The sequence below is a fragment of the Hibiscus syriacus genome, unplaced genomic scaffold (assembly GCF_006381635.1).
Source record: "Hibiscus syriacus cultivar Baekdansim isolate YM2019G1 unplaced genomic scaffold, ASM638163v2 tig00116951_pilon, whole genome shotgun sequence".
NCBI lineage: Eukaryota > Viridiplantae > Streptophyta > Magnoliopsida > Malvales > Malvaceae > Hibiscus > Hibiscus syriacus.
Window position 1 is genome coordinate 1 of NW_024063482.1, and position 17,601 is coordinate 17,601.

Below are 17,601 nucleotides of genomic sequence, written 5' to 3' on the forward strand. Positions count from 1 at the left end.
AAACAAAAACAAAACCAAAAACAAATACTAACAAAAACAGTTTAGCAGTATTGGCAGCAACCGAATGAATTACGAGTATGAAAAATCTTAAACTTACCTCGTTGCGTAGAGTATGAACCTCATTCTGCAACGATGCTACCATCTCACGTAGAGCGGCTACCTCACCGCGTAATGTAGACACCTCAACACGCCATGCACCATCGTCTTTGCGTAAAGTACCGACCTCCTCACGCAAGGCATTGACCTCATCACGTAACTCCCCTAACTCATCCCGTTGAGGTGGAGAACAGGGAGATAAACGTCGTTGCATCTTTGCCGGTCACCTATCTTACGGTGATGGTGGCGAAGAGGCTCGATGATGTGACAGAATAGGTGATGGCTGTCGTTGTGGAGGTGTATAGCCGGGTCGATCAGATGATGGCTCTGGGTGAGGTGATAGCTCTGGGTGAGGTGATGGCTCCCGAAGTGGAGGCTGCTCATCAAGCGTTCCATCAAAAAAACGCTTACTAGCTTGCCACCAATCAGTGGCAAGCTCAGCTTCCGTGGGTGTCAGCCTCTGTAGAGGAGTGTTGGCCTCCTAATAATATAAAAGCTCAAACAAAGTTAAACGTGTACTAGTAATAACTTGTTTATAAACATATGGTAGTATTTATGTTAACTTACATTATTTATTGTCGTATACCGTAGTAAATCTTCCCATTGCAAGGTCCGTTTCCTCTTCCAGGAAATAGCCCTGGGAATATCATTTGAAGTTTTTATTGCATATGTCTTCATGGCGGGAAAGGCCTCAAATATCCAAATCTACAAACAATATAATAACAAACATTAGTAATTGTTAAATAATTACTTATAATTTTGGAAACATCATATAAAAATTCTTACCTTAAAGGCCCAAATAAAGCCTGTCAAAGTGTATTTGGAACCATCGCCATGCAACTTTTTCGATCATCCAAGGCAGACGATAACTTATTCCATGTAGCTTTCCATAATACGAGCCCCACGGAAACAGGTTCCACGCATTTAGGTCTTCTACCAATTTGATTAGATCATTTGGAATAGGTTGTCTGGCCTCTCTGCCTAAAAAGCCGGCATGCAAAAGAATTAGAAGGCATACTCGGACAACGTCGACGTCATCCATCCGAGTAAAACTATCTTTATTATTCAACAATCTTGTCAGGTCTTCTACGTGTAGACTCGGCCTCTCCAGCTCAGGAAAAACCCGGGATAGCCATGATGGGCGGGTAATGTGTCTAGTGTACCGACCTACATCATCGTGTCCGAAGCGTAGACCGGTGATTAAGCAAAACTCCTCCCGCCCAAAACACGTATACGCCGGTGGAAAATCAAACCATATCTCTCATCACGACGTTGTATAGTCTCTGGTAGATCGCTAGTCATGGTTTGAAGAAACATGTGTGTCAACATCGCATCTCCACCGGGATGTTGTACTTTCAGCCATGGCCCGAAGCATGTATCCTCAAATATTTTTCTTTGTGCAGGTGAAAGCTTCGACGCAATTGTTTTGGCCAGGCTGACTTTATTTCTCAAGGTCAATTGAGCCGAATAAAAGTTCTACAAAAACAATAAACATACTAAATTAGATATACCAAAAACTACACTGTGAAGATATACCAAAAACAATAATAAACATAAAGAGTAGTAGTTTATTCTTCAAACTTAAATTTGCAACACTGTGAATTTCGTATTTGTCTTTGTTTTTTGGTTGAAGTAATGCAATTCATTCAAGTTTCAATTTGCAGAAGAAGAATAGTTTCTGAAAATGAAAATCGCAACACGAAAATGACTATCGCAACGCGAATTTGACTATCGCAATGAGATAATCGCAACGCGAAACTAAAATCGCGTTGCGATTTGCATTTCGTGTTGCGATTCTCGGTTGATTTAATAAGCAATCTAAGTGAAATGGTTAATCTATTATTGAAATTACCAGTAAACTTATCATCAATTTCAATATGAAAAACCTAATAATAATGAAAAAATTTCAAAAAGAAAATAATTAAAAAAACTAACCCTCGTTGGTTGATTTGGTTGATTTTCCATTTCTGATTGTGAGGGTGGCTCTGAGAGATGGAGATAGACGGATTTCGCCGGAGATGGGGACGGATTTCGTCGGAGATGGGTGAGAGAGTGAGAGATGGAGATGGGACTGAGTTGTGATTTTAGGTTTTAGGTTATGAGTTGCGATTACGGGATATACTGTGGACGGTTCAGTGTTCCAATATATTAATATTCGTTTTTTGGAATTTAAAAATAAAATACTTGGCCAAGATACTAATGGCGCTTTGAAAATCGCATTGCGATTATGTATTATCGCGTTGCGAAAGTCAGAATCGCGTTGCGAAAGTCAGTATCGCGTTGCGAAAGTAAGTATCTCGTTGCGATTTTGTATTATCGCATTGCGATAGTCAGTATCGCATTGCGATTTTCCCAATTCGCGTTGCGATTTACTTATTCACATTGCGATTTTCCCAATTCGCGTTGCGATTTACTTATTCGCATTGCGAATTGGGAAAATCGCAACGACACTGTAGACCATCGCAACGCGATTTTCAACTATCGCATTGCGAAAATGCAACGCGAATTTGCGATAATGGAGATCGCGTTGCGAATTAGCGATCGCATTGCGATTTTGTTGGTCATTTTGGCAAATCCGGAAAAAGTTGGTTAAATCGTATATTATATGGGATTTTTGGTCACTGAGGTTATTTTCTCTTTTTGTTATTATCGTTAGAGATTATAATATTAACATAATAATTCATAATATTAATATGATAACATATAATGATTGATGACGTGATATATGAATTAAATTAATTTTTCTAATTAAGTTTAAGGGTTAGATTAGTTTTTTCTTTTTAGTTTAAAAACTTATTTAATTTTTTTAAAAAAATAAAAAATATTTTTAAATTAATATTTAAAATATAAAAATATTTATAAAAAAAAGTAAATAAAAAATTATTGCATATATTAAAAATTAAATTTAATCTTTTTGAATATTTTTTACATTTTAATTATTAAATTTAAAATATTTCTATTTCTTCTAAAAAGTTAAATAAGTATTTGAACTTTTAAAAATTCATTTATTTCTCAAATTTGTCTAATAAAATATTAATTTAGTCCATATTTCACATAATCAATCACCATAAACCGTCATGTAAGTATTGGGTTTTAAAGATTTTTTATTAATGAGACTTAAAAAAAACAATAAATTTCTTTAGTGATTTGAATCTTTCAATATTGAGTCGGATTTACGGTGTTATAATGTCAAATATTCTAACATTAATATTGTGAATCTGAAAAAATAGATTAGAAAGATCTCTTCTATGATGAGCAATTGTAGTATCTGATCTGATTTAATCAATCAATGAATCAGATATCAATATCGATGATTATACAAAATAAAATTGCTATTTATATTGATGGGTCATATATGGGCTTGTCAAATGAACCTAGGGATTGAATGTGGGCCGGAGCAGGAGCCTAAGAAAAGGCCCAACTTATCCAAACAACTAACCGTTTCTGTTTCGACTTCTCTTTACGGTGAAGCTCAGTTCCTTCTCGCGCCACGCCAAAACATAACAAAACTACAAAAACTAAAAAGCAGAAAACTTTTAAAATCAAAACACAAAAATCCATCAACGCCGCTTCCATCTCATATACCTCTCCCCAAAATCATAATCAAAATTAGGGATTTTAATCGAAATAAGGATTTCGAAATTCGATTGAAATCTTAGGGCAATGCAGTCGAATTGCTGCCATGTTTCGTTTGCTTTTGTTCTCAAGTTCTTGAATTTTCTCCAAGGGTTTATTGGAGTTTCCATCATACTCTATTCCATATGGATGTTGGATCAATGGAACCATCAGGTCCCCAATTTTCCTCCTCCTTCGGCTCCCTCGCCGGACTCGTCACTTTCTGCTCTCGCTATTTCAAGACCGGAGGTTGGAGCTCAAGCAGCTGGGGTTCTCGACGGCTTTGCTGTCGGTTTGGTTTCTGAGGTGGATAATGGGGTCGGGTTTGACTTGAGCTCCGTCAAGCTACCTGCTCCTTGGTACTACTTACTCTATTTATTATTTTTATTTTTACAACTAATTGTTTGTTTTAAGGAATTTTGAAGTGGACACTTCACTAAATGCTACATTAAATTAAAAAAGGAAATGGATGGAGGCAGGTTATAGTGTAAGAACATAAGGTCAATTAGAGATTTTATACACCTTAAGTTTCTTATCATATACTCTCATGAGTTGTGTATATGATTTTATTGTATATTCATGAAAAACTTGGACAGAGTAGCTAATGTGAATTATATTCCATTAATTATTGAGGAAAAACGTATGCAGGGTTGCTAGGTGAAGTTTGTTTATATGTGCAAAAAATCATACTATGTATTAGAATCACTAACTTGATGCTAAAATTGTCTCTTCTTTCTCACTTTTAACTCTTATAAATTTAGTCAAGTATTACCTTTAGGGTCGAATGCATTTAATGTGTACTGGACAGATTTTTAATGAGTATAAACTATAAAGGGCAAAGTGGCTTTTTTATGGGGAAAAATACTAATGCATTGGATTTAATATTTCTCTGCCAACTAGAATTCAGAACTTGGGTTGTGTGTCTCTTTCGGTTGTTTATTTTTTTATATGATTAGCTATATAACCATTAGTTTTGGAGTTGCTTGTTCTTGAATGTTTGTATTTGGTAATGCTTAGATGAGTGTTAAGTTGATGCTTTTCTTATTTGTTTTAGGTTCATATATTCTTTCATGGGAGTGGGCATTGTGCTATGTTGCATTACTCTCATTGGTTGCATAGCTGCTGAATCTATTAATGGCTGCTGCCTTTGCTTCGTATCCTACCTAGATGAGTCTTTATATATGGCTTAGAGTCTGGTTTCTGAATATCTACATAATAGAGGCCAGCATGAGGTTTTTAATGAAAAATGCAAATTTCAGACAGTGTAGTAGCATTGAAAATCTTAAGTACAAATTTCAGAGTTTCTTCTTGAGAAAGTGCTAAAATAGGATAAAATCTTAAGCACAAATTTCAGAGTTTCTTCTTATACGTTTTCACATTAAGTCTCTCTAAAACCAAATACTAAGCTCTATAACAAACTTCGAAGTGTCGAAGTTATTATGTCCTGCCAATTATCCAATTGACTGCATTCTATTAAATATTTTTGCTTGACTTGATCAAACTGCCAGTACACACTCCTAAAAATTGTTCTCATTCTAATAGAAGCTGCTTTGGTGGCATTTATTGCAATTGACCGTAGCTGGGAGAAGGTATAGCCTGATTTTTGGTGCATTGCTATTGTCTAGAGATGCCATGCCTTTGATCATGGGCAGATTAACTAAATACATATTTTCTGACAGGATATTCCATTTGACCCAACTGGAGAACTTGATACCCTTCAATGCTTCATTGAAGACAACATTGATATATGTAAATGGGTTGGAATCAGTGTGGTCATAATTCAGGTATATTCTAGACCATTCTCAAGCATTTTATAACTTACTAAATTAATTGCAATTATTATGCACTAAAATGCAAAAGAAATGCTGTAACCAAATACACATACTTTGTGATCTGCGGCTTTGATTAATATAAGCTTTGGTTCTAGTGTTCCCAAATATTTGCGGGAAAGATTAAGAAAGCAAAAATTAGATGTTCGAAAATTATGACCACACCCTTGCACAATGTTAGGAATTTAAAAGTAAACAAAATAATCAAAAGAAGATCAACATGAAATAAATCACACACAAAGAGGTGAAAGAAAATTCACTATAAATATAGAGATTACAAGACTTTAAATAAATGTAATTCCCTATACCCCAAAAAATCGATATATCTCACAAACCTAGTATTTTACCAAAGAAACTCTTCCAACATCCTACAAAAATCAATCTCTCAAACAAAGATCCCAAAAGAACTACATCCCTCTAATAATTCTTTCTAGCATAATTCTAAAGGTTAATACCTAATCCATATTTATAAAGTCAAACACTTGGTCACCAAGAAATTTCATTAGGATTTTTACCCAAGTAAACTTAACCACTAAGTAATCATCAACCACTATAATTACAGCAAAATCTAACTTAATTGTCAATTAGAATTTGATTCAATACATAATAATCTCTCCCTTGACACAAATTCAATCACAAAATTACCAAATATCCGTTGAAACATTGTTGGATTGATTGAGAATCAATACCTCTGCCACAAACTCTCTTGCATATCTCTATTCTTGCTAACATAATTGACAATAACAAGTTCTCTTGAAACTGAATAACAACTCATGACCAGATCATCATAACCATAGCTCATGATGCCACTTATTAGGAATTTGTAAGCAGAAAAAATAATCAAAATGAGATTAACATGGACTAAATCACATTTAACATGGTTCGGCCCTGCCTATCTCCACTCCACATAGCAGAGAAGAAAATCTGCTATAAACATAGAGATTACACAAAAATCCATAGGAATTCTTGCTTAAATAAACTTAACCACCGAGTAATCTTTAACAAGATGAAATACTTAGTCCACTTTCCTTATTGAGGTGATAAAGTTACCGTGGATGATATATTGACACTTCTAACTAGATACTGCCTATGCCCAACCATTACTTGATCGTGGCTTACAACACACCAACTTTGTTGTTTTCGTAATTATAATTTTTTTAATATTTTTTTTTTATAATTGAAACAAAACGAAAATTTTCATTGAAAATATAGGAATCCATCTTAGTCCCACATTTTTTATTGGGACAAGTCAAACTGTTATGAACTGAAAATGCATGGACATATTTTTTTAGTTCATATATAAGTATATACGGTAATTAAATTCAACGACCAGATGAAATAAATCTTGTTTTTTAATATGAAAGAAAAGAAAGGAATTTTATATGCATATATATATATATATATTTTTATTTCCTTTAATCGTGTTTTTGCTTATTCCTGTAATCTTTCAGGCATTGGCTTTGCTAGTGGCAATAATTTTGCGGGCAATGGTATCCTCTAGAAGAATGGGCATAGACGATGAATATGATTATGAAAGTATTAGAGGCCCCCTCCTAAACCCTCAATCTAGCCACACATCTGCTACATCCAAGGGTGATGGCAGAGAACCACACTCTGATATCTGGGGATCACGAATAAGAGAAAAGGTATGTTAGCATAAAATTATGGCTTGATTCTATTTATGTGGGACAGTTCACTCTGTTTTATTAGGTTATTCTGTATGATGAGAAATCCATTGCATGACATCTAATTCTAGATTGAATGATGACTGCTGCCTGTGTAAATGGTTCCTCGACTTAGTATCTATAAAAACAGTGGATCTCATTACTTCCATACTATGTAAATTATTTTAGGGAATCTATTGAAGTATTTGGTGACAGGATGACAAGTGAATGGTCCAACTCACTGTCCTTAACCTAGTATCACAATCCAGGATATCAGTAGCAAATAAGCCGTGATTGAACATGTATGCAGTTCACAAGTGTACATTTGATTTTCTTTCACATATGCTTCCAAATATTTTTTTTTTCAGATTCAAATCCACAAAATTAATCTCATTGGGATTCACACTCACAAGTTACTAAATCATAAGTGGGGTATTGAACTAAAACGATAATTCCATGTGTGAAACTCAGTCTGGTTGCTATTTGATACTATCTAATTAGTTCGGATGCATGGAATCTATAGAAGACATTGGTCAGATCTGAAATAAACTAATAATCCAACTCAGTGTCATTTGTCCCAGCCTTGCAGTCTGATATCTTTTTTTTGATAGGAATAAAAGGCCTCAATAAAACCCCCTTGGTGATTAACGGAACTTAAAAATAGTTCCTTAATCCACACAAGGAGGAAAGGAGTGCCCTAGGATTCATTAAACTCAAATATAACAAAGTAATACAAACCAATCTCCCTCAAGAGATACAAAACCAGAAAGAAACAGCCCTTAACAGAGCATAAATCAACCAATACCCGCCTTAGCTAGGACATCCGCCTCTATATTGGCTGTCCTACTAACCCAACTAATAAAACCTTCAAAAACACTAAGCTTTTGAATAATGTCTTTAACTATTTGAACATAAACAACAGGACAAGAGACCACATCCTTAATCCAGCCAACTGCCACCTGACTATCACTCTCAATAATCAATCTATCTTTAACCCTATGACGAATAGATTCAAAAAAATCTAAACCCTTTAGGATAGCCTTCAATTCCATTAAAGTTGGGGGGCCCGGACCAGCAGGCTCTTTGAAGGAGCCAAGAATCGAACCAGACAAGTCTTTCAAAATACCACCTAAGCCACTCCTCTTCCAATCACTCGAGGTAGCCGCATCCACATTAAGTTTAACAAACCCTTTTGGAGGAGGGGACCAAGGAAACACGGTTGAAACCCGATTAGAATGGGACGAGTAGGAATCCACTATGGACGGGTCAGCAATAATATCATCCTTGGAAATAGTAACATTAGTTTCCTTAGCTAGAAACCATGAAGCAAGCCTGCACCTAGCTAGAAAGAAAATCTCTGCTCGATCAAGCTTCCCTCCTTCAAACACTATAAAATTCCTGGTCTTCCAAATTGTCCATAGAACAGCTCCAGGAATAAATGGCCAGATAAGAGAGTTGGTCTTCAAGTCATTCCAAGCCAATAGGAATCCTTTAGCATCTTCATGAAAAACCGACTGAAAATTCCAATAGCCCAAGAATTTCATCCAAATTGGCCAAACAACCGAACAGGAAAAAAATAAATGCGATGAAGACTCTTCTTCAAGATTACAGAAAGAACACAAAGTATCATTTATGCCCTGAACACCTCTCTTAACCAGAGCTGTCTTGACCGCCAACTTCTTTAAGATAACTTGCCAAAGAAAAGTCTCAACTCTTGGAGGCAACAGACCCCTCCAAACATTAGACTTCCAAAATTTAGCTTCCTCTGAATCGGGAGAACCCGAATAAGATAGATTGACACATGATTTCACAGTGAAAACCCCTTCCCCATTCCCCTTCCAAAACAGTCCATCAGTGGCATCAGCAGAAATAGAAAAATCAGAGATAACAACCATCAAATTTGCCCATTGCTCAAATTCCCATTCATTCAACTCTCTCCTCAGTCTGATATCTGAGTCAGAAATAAATACTTTTATATATGCAGTGCACAGCTGTTAATGTGATAGAGAGATCCCAGTTCCCAATGACTGATCAATGATACTTGTACATGATACTTTGTGTCTTTACTTCAGTTGTGAAATCATGATTTCGGTTCCTTTTTGTCTTCTCTCCCTTTTGGAATTTTGGGGAGATGTTATGATCCTGGTTGGAAGTTATCTTGTTTAACTATTTTTTGTTTGGCTTTGGGTTTTAGTAACTTTCTTCTGGTTGACAAACAGCAACTATAATGCAAAAGGGTGGTCCAGATGCAAAGCAAATTTTATGATGTTCGTTACTGGTGTTTTTGATGTAATCTTGGTTCATATAAGTACTCGAAATTTTGTTAAGAATCACTATAATTTAAAGGGGGACAATCATTCATGCTTTGTTTTGTTTCCACTTCTATCTATCCATGTGCAGTACCTTCCTTATAATATTGGCTTTTGTATTGTAAATCATAACATTGAATTGGGCATTGCAGTATGGACTGAACAGTGATGATAGATCCAACGGTCCTGATAAATACAGTCTACTAAACCAGAATGCATCTGCAAGTATGAAGTCCAAGTAGAACAATAACAAAAAAGAATGGTCCATGACCATCTCATAGGCAGATGTGTCCCTTGTATCTTGAACTGAGCAAGTACATATCTTTGCAAGTATGAAGTCCTTTTACTCTCTACTTTTTGTGGAGGAAGTTAGATGTATATAGGTCTTTCCAATTGCACCTATGGAATGATTGTCCTAACTGAATGTGGTGATAATGGCATTCTCTATAAACGAGAAGTTCGTTGTTTGTAATACTGTATTATGATCGTCATTAAACCGAATTGTCAGAGTGAATGTACTATTCCTAAACAGCTCAACTTATAATATAGTGCAGTTGATTTAAGTTTGATCCCCGTCTTTCTGTTTTCCTCTCTCTTCATCAACCTTACTGTTCCAAACTAGATGTTCTAGATGTTGAGCTATGTTAACTGGACCCAAGGATTGTCTGTTATGGTTATGCGTCCTGCATGAATATATGTGTTATATTTGTGTACTTTTTTTTATCTTTTGTATCATAATTGTGCTCAAGATATCATTCATATACATATATCGATATATTAATGAATTATATTATATATAGATTCTGAGATATTTGTATATATTTTATTTTTATGTCACGACGTGATTTTTATTTCCCTGTGCTATGTTTAATATTACTTGGTCGCCTCCCATGTGTTTGCCCTCCCACAACAATATTCCTTTGGACATCCCTGTGGGAATTTTTTTTTCTCTCCTTGTTATAATAAGAAAATCATGGAAATTTGTGAAATCTTTATTTAATCCTATTCTTTTGTCATCTAGTTGAGGGTAAAGTTATCCTGGGATCTTTTTATTTATAATAAATAGAAACAAGAAGTTGTGTATGTTCTATATATTATAATCCCCGTATGAATTTGTTATATAAAATAATTGTATGATGGCAAACGTTGTTTGCAAATTGCATAAAATGGTTGCATGTAGAATACATGGTCAAGGAAATTAAAGAACATAGTCTGCCTTTTTACCCATGTAATCTTTTTCTTTTTATGCTTGCTACCTTTTGCTAGATATAGTTTAAATTATACAATAGGAGATGGTAGATGAACATTGCCCCATTTATTTGAACCGATTTCGGTAGCGTTAAGGATGGAGATTGGAGACACTGTCTGTAGTGTCTTCAGCTGAGGAAATATATTTTAATGCTAATTATATACATTTCAATCAGAACAATAATATTTTTAAACAACTCATATCAGATTAATAATATTACCATTATTTTATGTACAACAATAAACAAATAAAGCATGGGTCAGGATCTTGGTTGTTCAAATATCAAATGCACAGATTCACAAAACAGAAAAGAGTTACAATCAATGGAGAGAGTACAAAGGCCTACTTGGTCAAATCCACATTACTGCCTCTTCCACAAGCTCTTCTAGCAACTTCCCTTCTATCTCCCTTCCCAAATTATCTTTTTCCAATTTTATTTGATAAGCCCGCGTTTCATTCACCACTTCTTTCTGCACCACCAGGTCATCACCCACTAAACCACATTTCACCTCACCGGAAAACAATTCCTTCATTTGGGACCACACTTGGTCAACCAGCATGGAAGATGCACCCTCCCTGCCTGATGACAGGGTTCTCACACAACTGTCTGAACCGGAACCTGTGATTTCTAATAATGCTGCATTCACACAGTCGAACACGAGCTTCCTGTTTGATCTCCATTGTCGTCGCTTGGACTCATGTAGAGGTTCTTTGGCATTCAAGTTGGCATATTTGTCTCTCAAGGATGGGTCCAACGGGCTTTCAGGTGAATGCCATCTAAACGACTCGACTGGCATCTGGCCATTGAGAGCCGTGGCTGATAATAGTGATTGGACTGAGAAAACCCAATCATGTTCTTCCTTGGGACCGGGGGAAACCATAGAGAGGCTTGATGCTGTCTCTGAAAAAGAAATACCCCATGATAGGACGCGAGCAATTGATTCTATTGGTGGTGACTTGTCAATCAAGTTAGAGTTAAGTGGCACCTCCAAACCTATTTTATTAAAGGGAAAATAAATGAGGATAAGAGGAACTAAGAAATCAGGCAAGTAATAAATTTTCCCAGTATTAATAAGTGAAGTTTACCTGGGTGCAGAGTTTTGAAACTGCCAGAGCACTCGTGAATTGTGTTCTCTTCCTCATCAAACGGAGGTTCTAGAACCGAGATAGGGCTCGGCTGCTCCTGATTCTCGCTCATATGGGCTGCCATTGAAGTTTTTGGTACAGACAACCCTGCCTACAAAAAGTGACCAAAGTATTGATAAGTGATTAAGTCGTAGAAGTTTAGAATACAATCTGATCTCATGTGCAGATCACAGTACTGCCCCTTAAGTTGGCTAAGATGATGACTAATATTTGTCATAGCTAAGAAAATAAATGAATATAAACATAATGATGCTCTTAAATACGAGATCATCCTGTAATAGTGGGAAAATTTATTCAACCCTATTTGAAGAATTATATCATCTTCAGCATCGCACACTGTTCGGATAAAGGTAAAAGAATATTAAAGGTTTATTATGTGCTGGCTTCCGCTCTCCTAGATTTTATAGATGGGAGGCAATTTTGTTGCACTTTCCATCTTGAACAGTCAAATCTCAGATCAGGATAGAAAAACTAGAGCATATTTGATGTATGTGTATAAAACAAGATGTAAACATTCAATAAATATATGAATTGCTAAGAAACTCGAGAAGTTTGAAGTACCTGGAAGGAAATCATGCCTTGTTTCTGTCCCATACTAGTCAAATCTGGTAAATGAGTTTCATAGAAACGCTCTTGGTTGCAACTGTTAACACATTGAGATGAATTACTGCTAATCTTTCGAGGATGAATTATGGGTGAGCCAGGTGTTCCAGGAGTTGCAGATTGAGATGCATCAGTAGCTTGAGATCCACTAGATTTTTGTTTATTGGTTTTCTTATTCTTCGAGAAAAATAAACCTGAAACTTTTCCTTTCAAAGATGATTTCATGCTCTTTGCCTTTGCCTTTGCCAGTTCCTTGGAAACTTTTTCTTTGCTATCTCTTGGATCTGAAACTTCAACTTCAAGCCTTCCACCATTTGCAGTGGAAGATAGGAGCCCTGTTGACCTGAGACGGTTCTTGGGAGAATCACTTGTACTTTCTTCTTTATTCAAAGTTAGGCATGACGTTGATTCCTCAGGTTCTTGTTCCTTATTATTTCCCTCTTCTTCAGATTTCACCAACATTTTGGTATCAGAAAGAGCAAGCATCTCACCTAATGTGCTTGAGCTTCTCACAATGTTTCTTTGTTCTTGAGAACTCTTATTTGATGCCACCAGGCTCCATCTTTCTGAAAGTCGTTTCTTTGCTTCCCTGCAAACTGAGGACTTGGTAGAACATGATGCACGGCTGAAGGAAGAGGAAGAATGTCTAGAAGTTGGTGACATACCATCAGAATCACTGAGGTTTTCTGCAGCACACTCGTTTTCGGATCTATTAAATGAACTATCATCACCAATATAACCATTAGAAAACACAGAAGAAAGCAATGTTTCTTCCCTCCTGTGATGCATCATATTTTCTAGCGTCTCTCTAGTGATTCCCTTGGCCACTTCTCTTCTCTGTTCTTGTACATCATCATCTTCTGGTTCCTCAAAAGAATCTTCACCATGCACTAACCTGGGTGATGAGAAAGATGGAGCTGCGAAAGTCTTAATGTTCTGAGTCTTCCCAAGGCTGGGCTTCAATACCACAATTCTAGTTGGTTGGGAAGAATATTCGTCAACATTTGGATCGGGGAAAGGAGGAGAACATGCAGTGTTGTTTCTATCCCACCTAGTTACTTGACCCATCTGCGCAGGTATCTTGGTCTGTTTATCACCCTTCTTTCCTACTCCAGAAAGTTTTTCTTTGTCAACCATCATGGAAGGTCTAAGAATAGTGATATGCTTTGTCTCAGGAATTAAAGACTGGAAATTGTGAAGAGACTGAGAGAATGTAGAATTTGGCTCTTCAAGAAGCTTGAGGAATAACTCTCTATTGGAACTCAAAACTTCAAGTGCGTCCTGAAATTCCTTGGTCTGGCGAAGTTTTTCATCAGTCACCAGATGTTTAACTTCCATAAACTTTTGACGAACTAGTGCTATTCTTTTCTCATTCACATTATCATTATAACTGCCTATATGTGGAGAGCTGTGTCTTGCGTTAGTTGTCCTAGAGGACTGTTTCCATATTTCAAAAACATCTTCATATTTGTTCAGCTCTCCACAGAGATTTCCTTCGCATTGCATTTGCTTGGCTGAAAAGACTCGGCCTTGCTTCCAGCCTTCCATTGGTATCTCAGATTGACTCAAAGAGCGTCGAGATGGACCTTTAGAATGGCATCTTTGTGAAGCTAAATTATGCTGCAGCTTTGGTAGTGTCGAGCCCCATCAGCTTAGCAACCACATTGGGTGGGTCATCCGTAGATTCTACTTCTTTTGACATTTCCTTGGCTATGAGCCTCTTCATGGGTGTTCCATTACCTTTCTTGTTTGACAAAGTTCTCCGTAACTCAGATATATTCTGCACAGATAAAAAAAATCAGCACAGGTAAGGACACTAGGATATTTAATTTTATAATACAGGTGGAACATACATAGACAAGTTCTGAAAAGAATCTGTTTGCAACTTGTTTATATAATTACTATTGCAGATTAAAAACCAATGCTTACCGCTTTATCCTCTATAGGGTCTCCAAATGTGGGGCTCACCATCCTTACCACGTCAGATTGACTCCTTGTGAGTGAGGAACCTGCTCATTCAAGTATCACCATGTCAAAATAGCAAGGTAAATATATAATAAAATCATAAGCATCGAAAACTACCTATACACAACATTTGATTCATTGTATACAATTTGTCTAAGTAATTTTAGTTTTTTTTTTTTTTTTGGGGGGGGGGGGGTCTCTACAATTTAAGATTGCCACCGTACTAAGACCAGAAATATAGAAAATTGAAGGCAAGTACCAGTAGTTAAGGCAATAGACATGAACTACAGAATAACTGCCCTCCAGAACCAGAGTAAGATTCCACATCTTATACCATTTTATAAACCTTCAAAATTTTGGAAGAAAATCTAATAGCGGATTCAGCAGTTAACTTTCATAAATATAATTTTACAAAGTTCTGAATTTTCTTCAATAGACAAGTGACAAAAAGAAATGAAAAATGCTTTGAATTGAAGGAAAAAAGGAATACTAACTACACAAGTGATGATCATGGAAACCTACTACCCAGACAACAAAGTGCTCAAATCTTCAAAAGCAAAAGAACCAAAAAAGGAAAACTACCTTTTTCATGAAAAAGGAGATCACCATAATCGCCATGTGGTTTATCACTAAGCAGGCTGTTTCGAGGAACGCCTACGTTGAAATCAAACAGGTTTACCATCCTACCCAGACATCCTGGAAATTTCTCAATACTCTGACCTTTCCTGTTCTGAATCCCGTTCATTTCCACACCTGCTAAGCACACAAACGAAAAATCCCAAATTAATTTCCAATTTTTTTCTCCTAATTATAAAAAGAAAACTAAAATCAGGGAATATGTCAAATCAAGCTACAAATTAGTCAAATAATAGTACTTTTAGCAGAGTAAACTTCAAAAGTAAAATGCAAATCAAACAATAACGATAACACGGATGATTCAAAAGAATGCCATTGCAAGAACATTATATGATCACAAGTCCTAACCAACTCAAAATACAACACTCCTACAAGTCAATCAAGCTATTTCCTTTGCAGATCAATTCCCAGGTCCAAATTCAAAACCAGGAAACCGATTTAAAAACCAGCACCACCCTCGGGAAGAAAAGAAGAAGGAGACAGGGAAGCTTGGACAGGAAAGAAAAAAAATAGTAAGGAAAAGGAAATATTTTTCACATGCTGCATCACATCACACGTCGTTATAAGCTCTGAAGCAAAACCGCAAAGTATTTTTTATTTGTAAAAAAAATTCTATACTAATTTGACAATGATAAAAGTATCAAAGCAACTGCATTCATTGGAAAATGGAGGAAATAGAAAAACAAAGCACCTCAAGTAAGTAAAGCGGAAGAACTTTGAGATTAAAAAACTACACATATGTGGAGTCAAAAAGGAATAATCTATTTGAAAAAATAGCTTCTAAGCTGAGATTATTGCAGAGTGAAAGGCAATCAAATCTAGAAAAATAATTAAGATTTGATTTTGCAGTTATATTTGTTTGAAAATAATGCATATTTATAATATTTTTCCAAAAAAACGTATTTAGAATTAAAAGAAAAGAGAGATCGTAAGAGGACCGCGAGAAAAAGGAAACTGAGAATTACTCCTGATCTCTCTCTAGAAACTGACACGCCCTTTCTATTACGTGTAAGAAGCAGAGATTAGCTTAGAGGGAGAGAGAGAGTGACCTGGTGATCAGAATCTAATATCACACGAAATGCAGCTGGAGAACCGCCGGAATCTGCCAAGCATAACCGCAGTTGGCGTCGCTGTCGGAAATGAAAGCTTGGCGAGCTATGAGAGAGAGAGAGACAGGAGGCGAATAAAACTGAGGGTGAGTCACCGAGTCTGAAATGAGCGAGTGAGAGCGTGGGGGGTCAATGAGATAAATATTACTTCTTTCGAGTCGCAAAATGTTAAATACCGATGAGGATGGTGTTCTTTTCACGATTTTTCTTTTACATCCTCTATCTCTTTTTTATTTTGTATTTAGCCCTTAATTTGGATGATTAATTTGTAATGGTTTAATTACGTTGGACATCATTATCATGCAATTAGTTCACCTTCACTTACAAAATAAAATAGAATAATCACTCGTTCTTAACTGCCAGATTCTTTTTAATGTGCACTATTTTAGAAATTCTCCACCCGGGTTATTTTTAATATGATAATTAACAAATGTATTATTTCTATTATTTATTTTTTAATATAAGTAACTGAATATATATGATAGTATAAAATTTTAATATATTATACCTAAATTCGTCAAATGGGAGAGCTAATCTTCTGGGTTTTTTTACATAAATAATACTATTATTTTAATTATTTAAGAGAATAATATTTAAATAAATTATTTAAAAAAATGATATTAGTTTTCGATAAAATTACAAAGTGTCACGTGGGGGTGGGGGGTGGGGGGAATGAATCTTACAGGATATGTGCCTAGTTAGAAAATGACGAGTTTAGTTTAAACAATCGAATTTTAATGTTTGAAATATAATTATATTGTAAAATTTTTAGATGACAAATTTTATGTCTAATTGCGACAAATGTTTTTCTAATTCACATAATTTTTTTAGATCTACGTAATGATAAAAGGTCAAAGGTACCTTATTATCGTCATATTATTTAACTTTTCATTTTAAGTTGTTAGGTTTTTTATTAATAATTTTAATCCTTGAATTCATTTAAACAAAAAAAAAATAAACTCATCAAATGACCGTAATGATCATAAGAAATATTATTACTCTTAAAAGACTTCAATTCAAATAATTTTGTGTGTAATGTATATTGTCAATAAACTAAAAAAAAATAAAATAAAATTTAATTTAATTTTTTAAAATTATTGTTTTTTAATTCTTATACTTTTATTTTCTTATAATTTGATCTTAAAATATAAATAAATGAAAAATGTCACATAATGTAGAGACGCTCTCTATGAAATAAGTCTTTAAAAAGTGCTTCTGACAGTACATGCTTTTACCTTACATGACATCATTTGTTAGGAAATAGATGCTATTTTTCTAAATAATTTGTTTTGTGTGCCATTTCTTTAAATAATAAAAAATAATGTTTTATTTACATAAAATTGTTTAATTTTCTTTCATGATTTCTCTATCTTTACAATG

The 17,601-nt window shown here is 35.3% G+C and overlaps 2 protein-coding genes across 5 annotated transcripts; one reads left to right on the forward strand and one right to left on the reverse strand.

The window, feature by feature from the left end:
* Positions 1-3,573: 3,573 nt before the first annotated feature.
* Positions 3,574-10,080, forward strand: LOC120188920 (tetraspanin-20-like). Its single transcript, XM_039192297.1, has 6 exons — positions 3,574-4,070; positions 4,766-4,865; positions 5,220-5,300; positions 5,391-5,495; positions 6,992-7,186; positions 9,666-10,080. The coding sequence occupies exons 1-6, from the start codon at positions 3,760-3,762 to the stop codon at positions 9,753-9,755; spliced, it is 882 nt and encodes a 293-aa protein (XP_039048228.1). The 5' UTR covers positions 3,574-3,759; the 3' UTR covers positions 9,756-10,080.
* An 867-nt stretch (positions 10,081-10,947) lies between these two features.
* On the reverse strand, positions 10,948-16,368 carry LOC120189161. 4 transcript variants are annotated; one of them, XM_039192495.1, is made up of 5 exons: positions 16,162-16,368; positions 14,441-14,520; positions 12,470-14,291; positions 11,849-11,999; positions 10,948-11,756 (listed from the first exon to the last, which is right to left on the reverse strand). In XM_039192495.1, the coding sequence occupies exons 3-5, from the start codon at positions 14,057-14,059 to the stop codon at positions 11,113-11,115; spliced, it is 2,385 nt and encodes a 794-aa protein (XP_039048426.1). In that variant the 5' UTR covers positions 14,060-14,291; positions 14,441-14,520; positions 16,162-16,368; the 3' UTR covers positions 10,948-11,112. The 4 variants fall into 4 exon arrangements, with proteins under 4 accessions (XP_039048426.1, XP_039048428.1, XP_039048427.1 ...); XM_039192497.1 differs by lacking the exon at positions 16,162-16,368 and adding an exon at positions 15,461-15,618; XM_039192496.1 differs by lacking the exon at positions 16,162-16,368 and adding an exon at positions 15,164-15,262.
* Between the last annotated feature and the right edge of the window lie 1,233 nt (positions 16,369-17,601).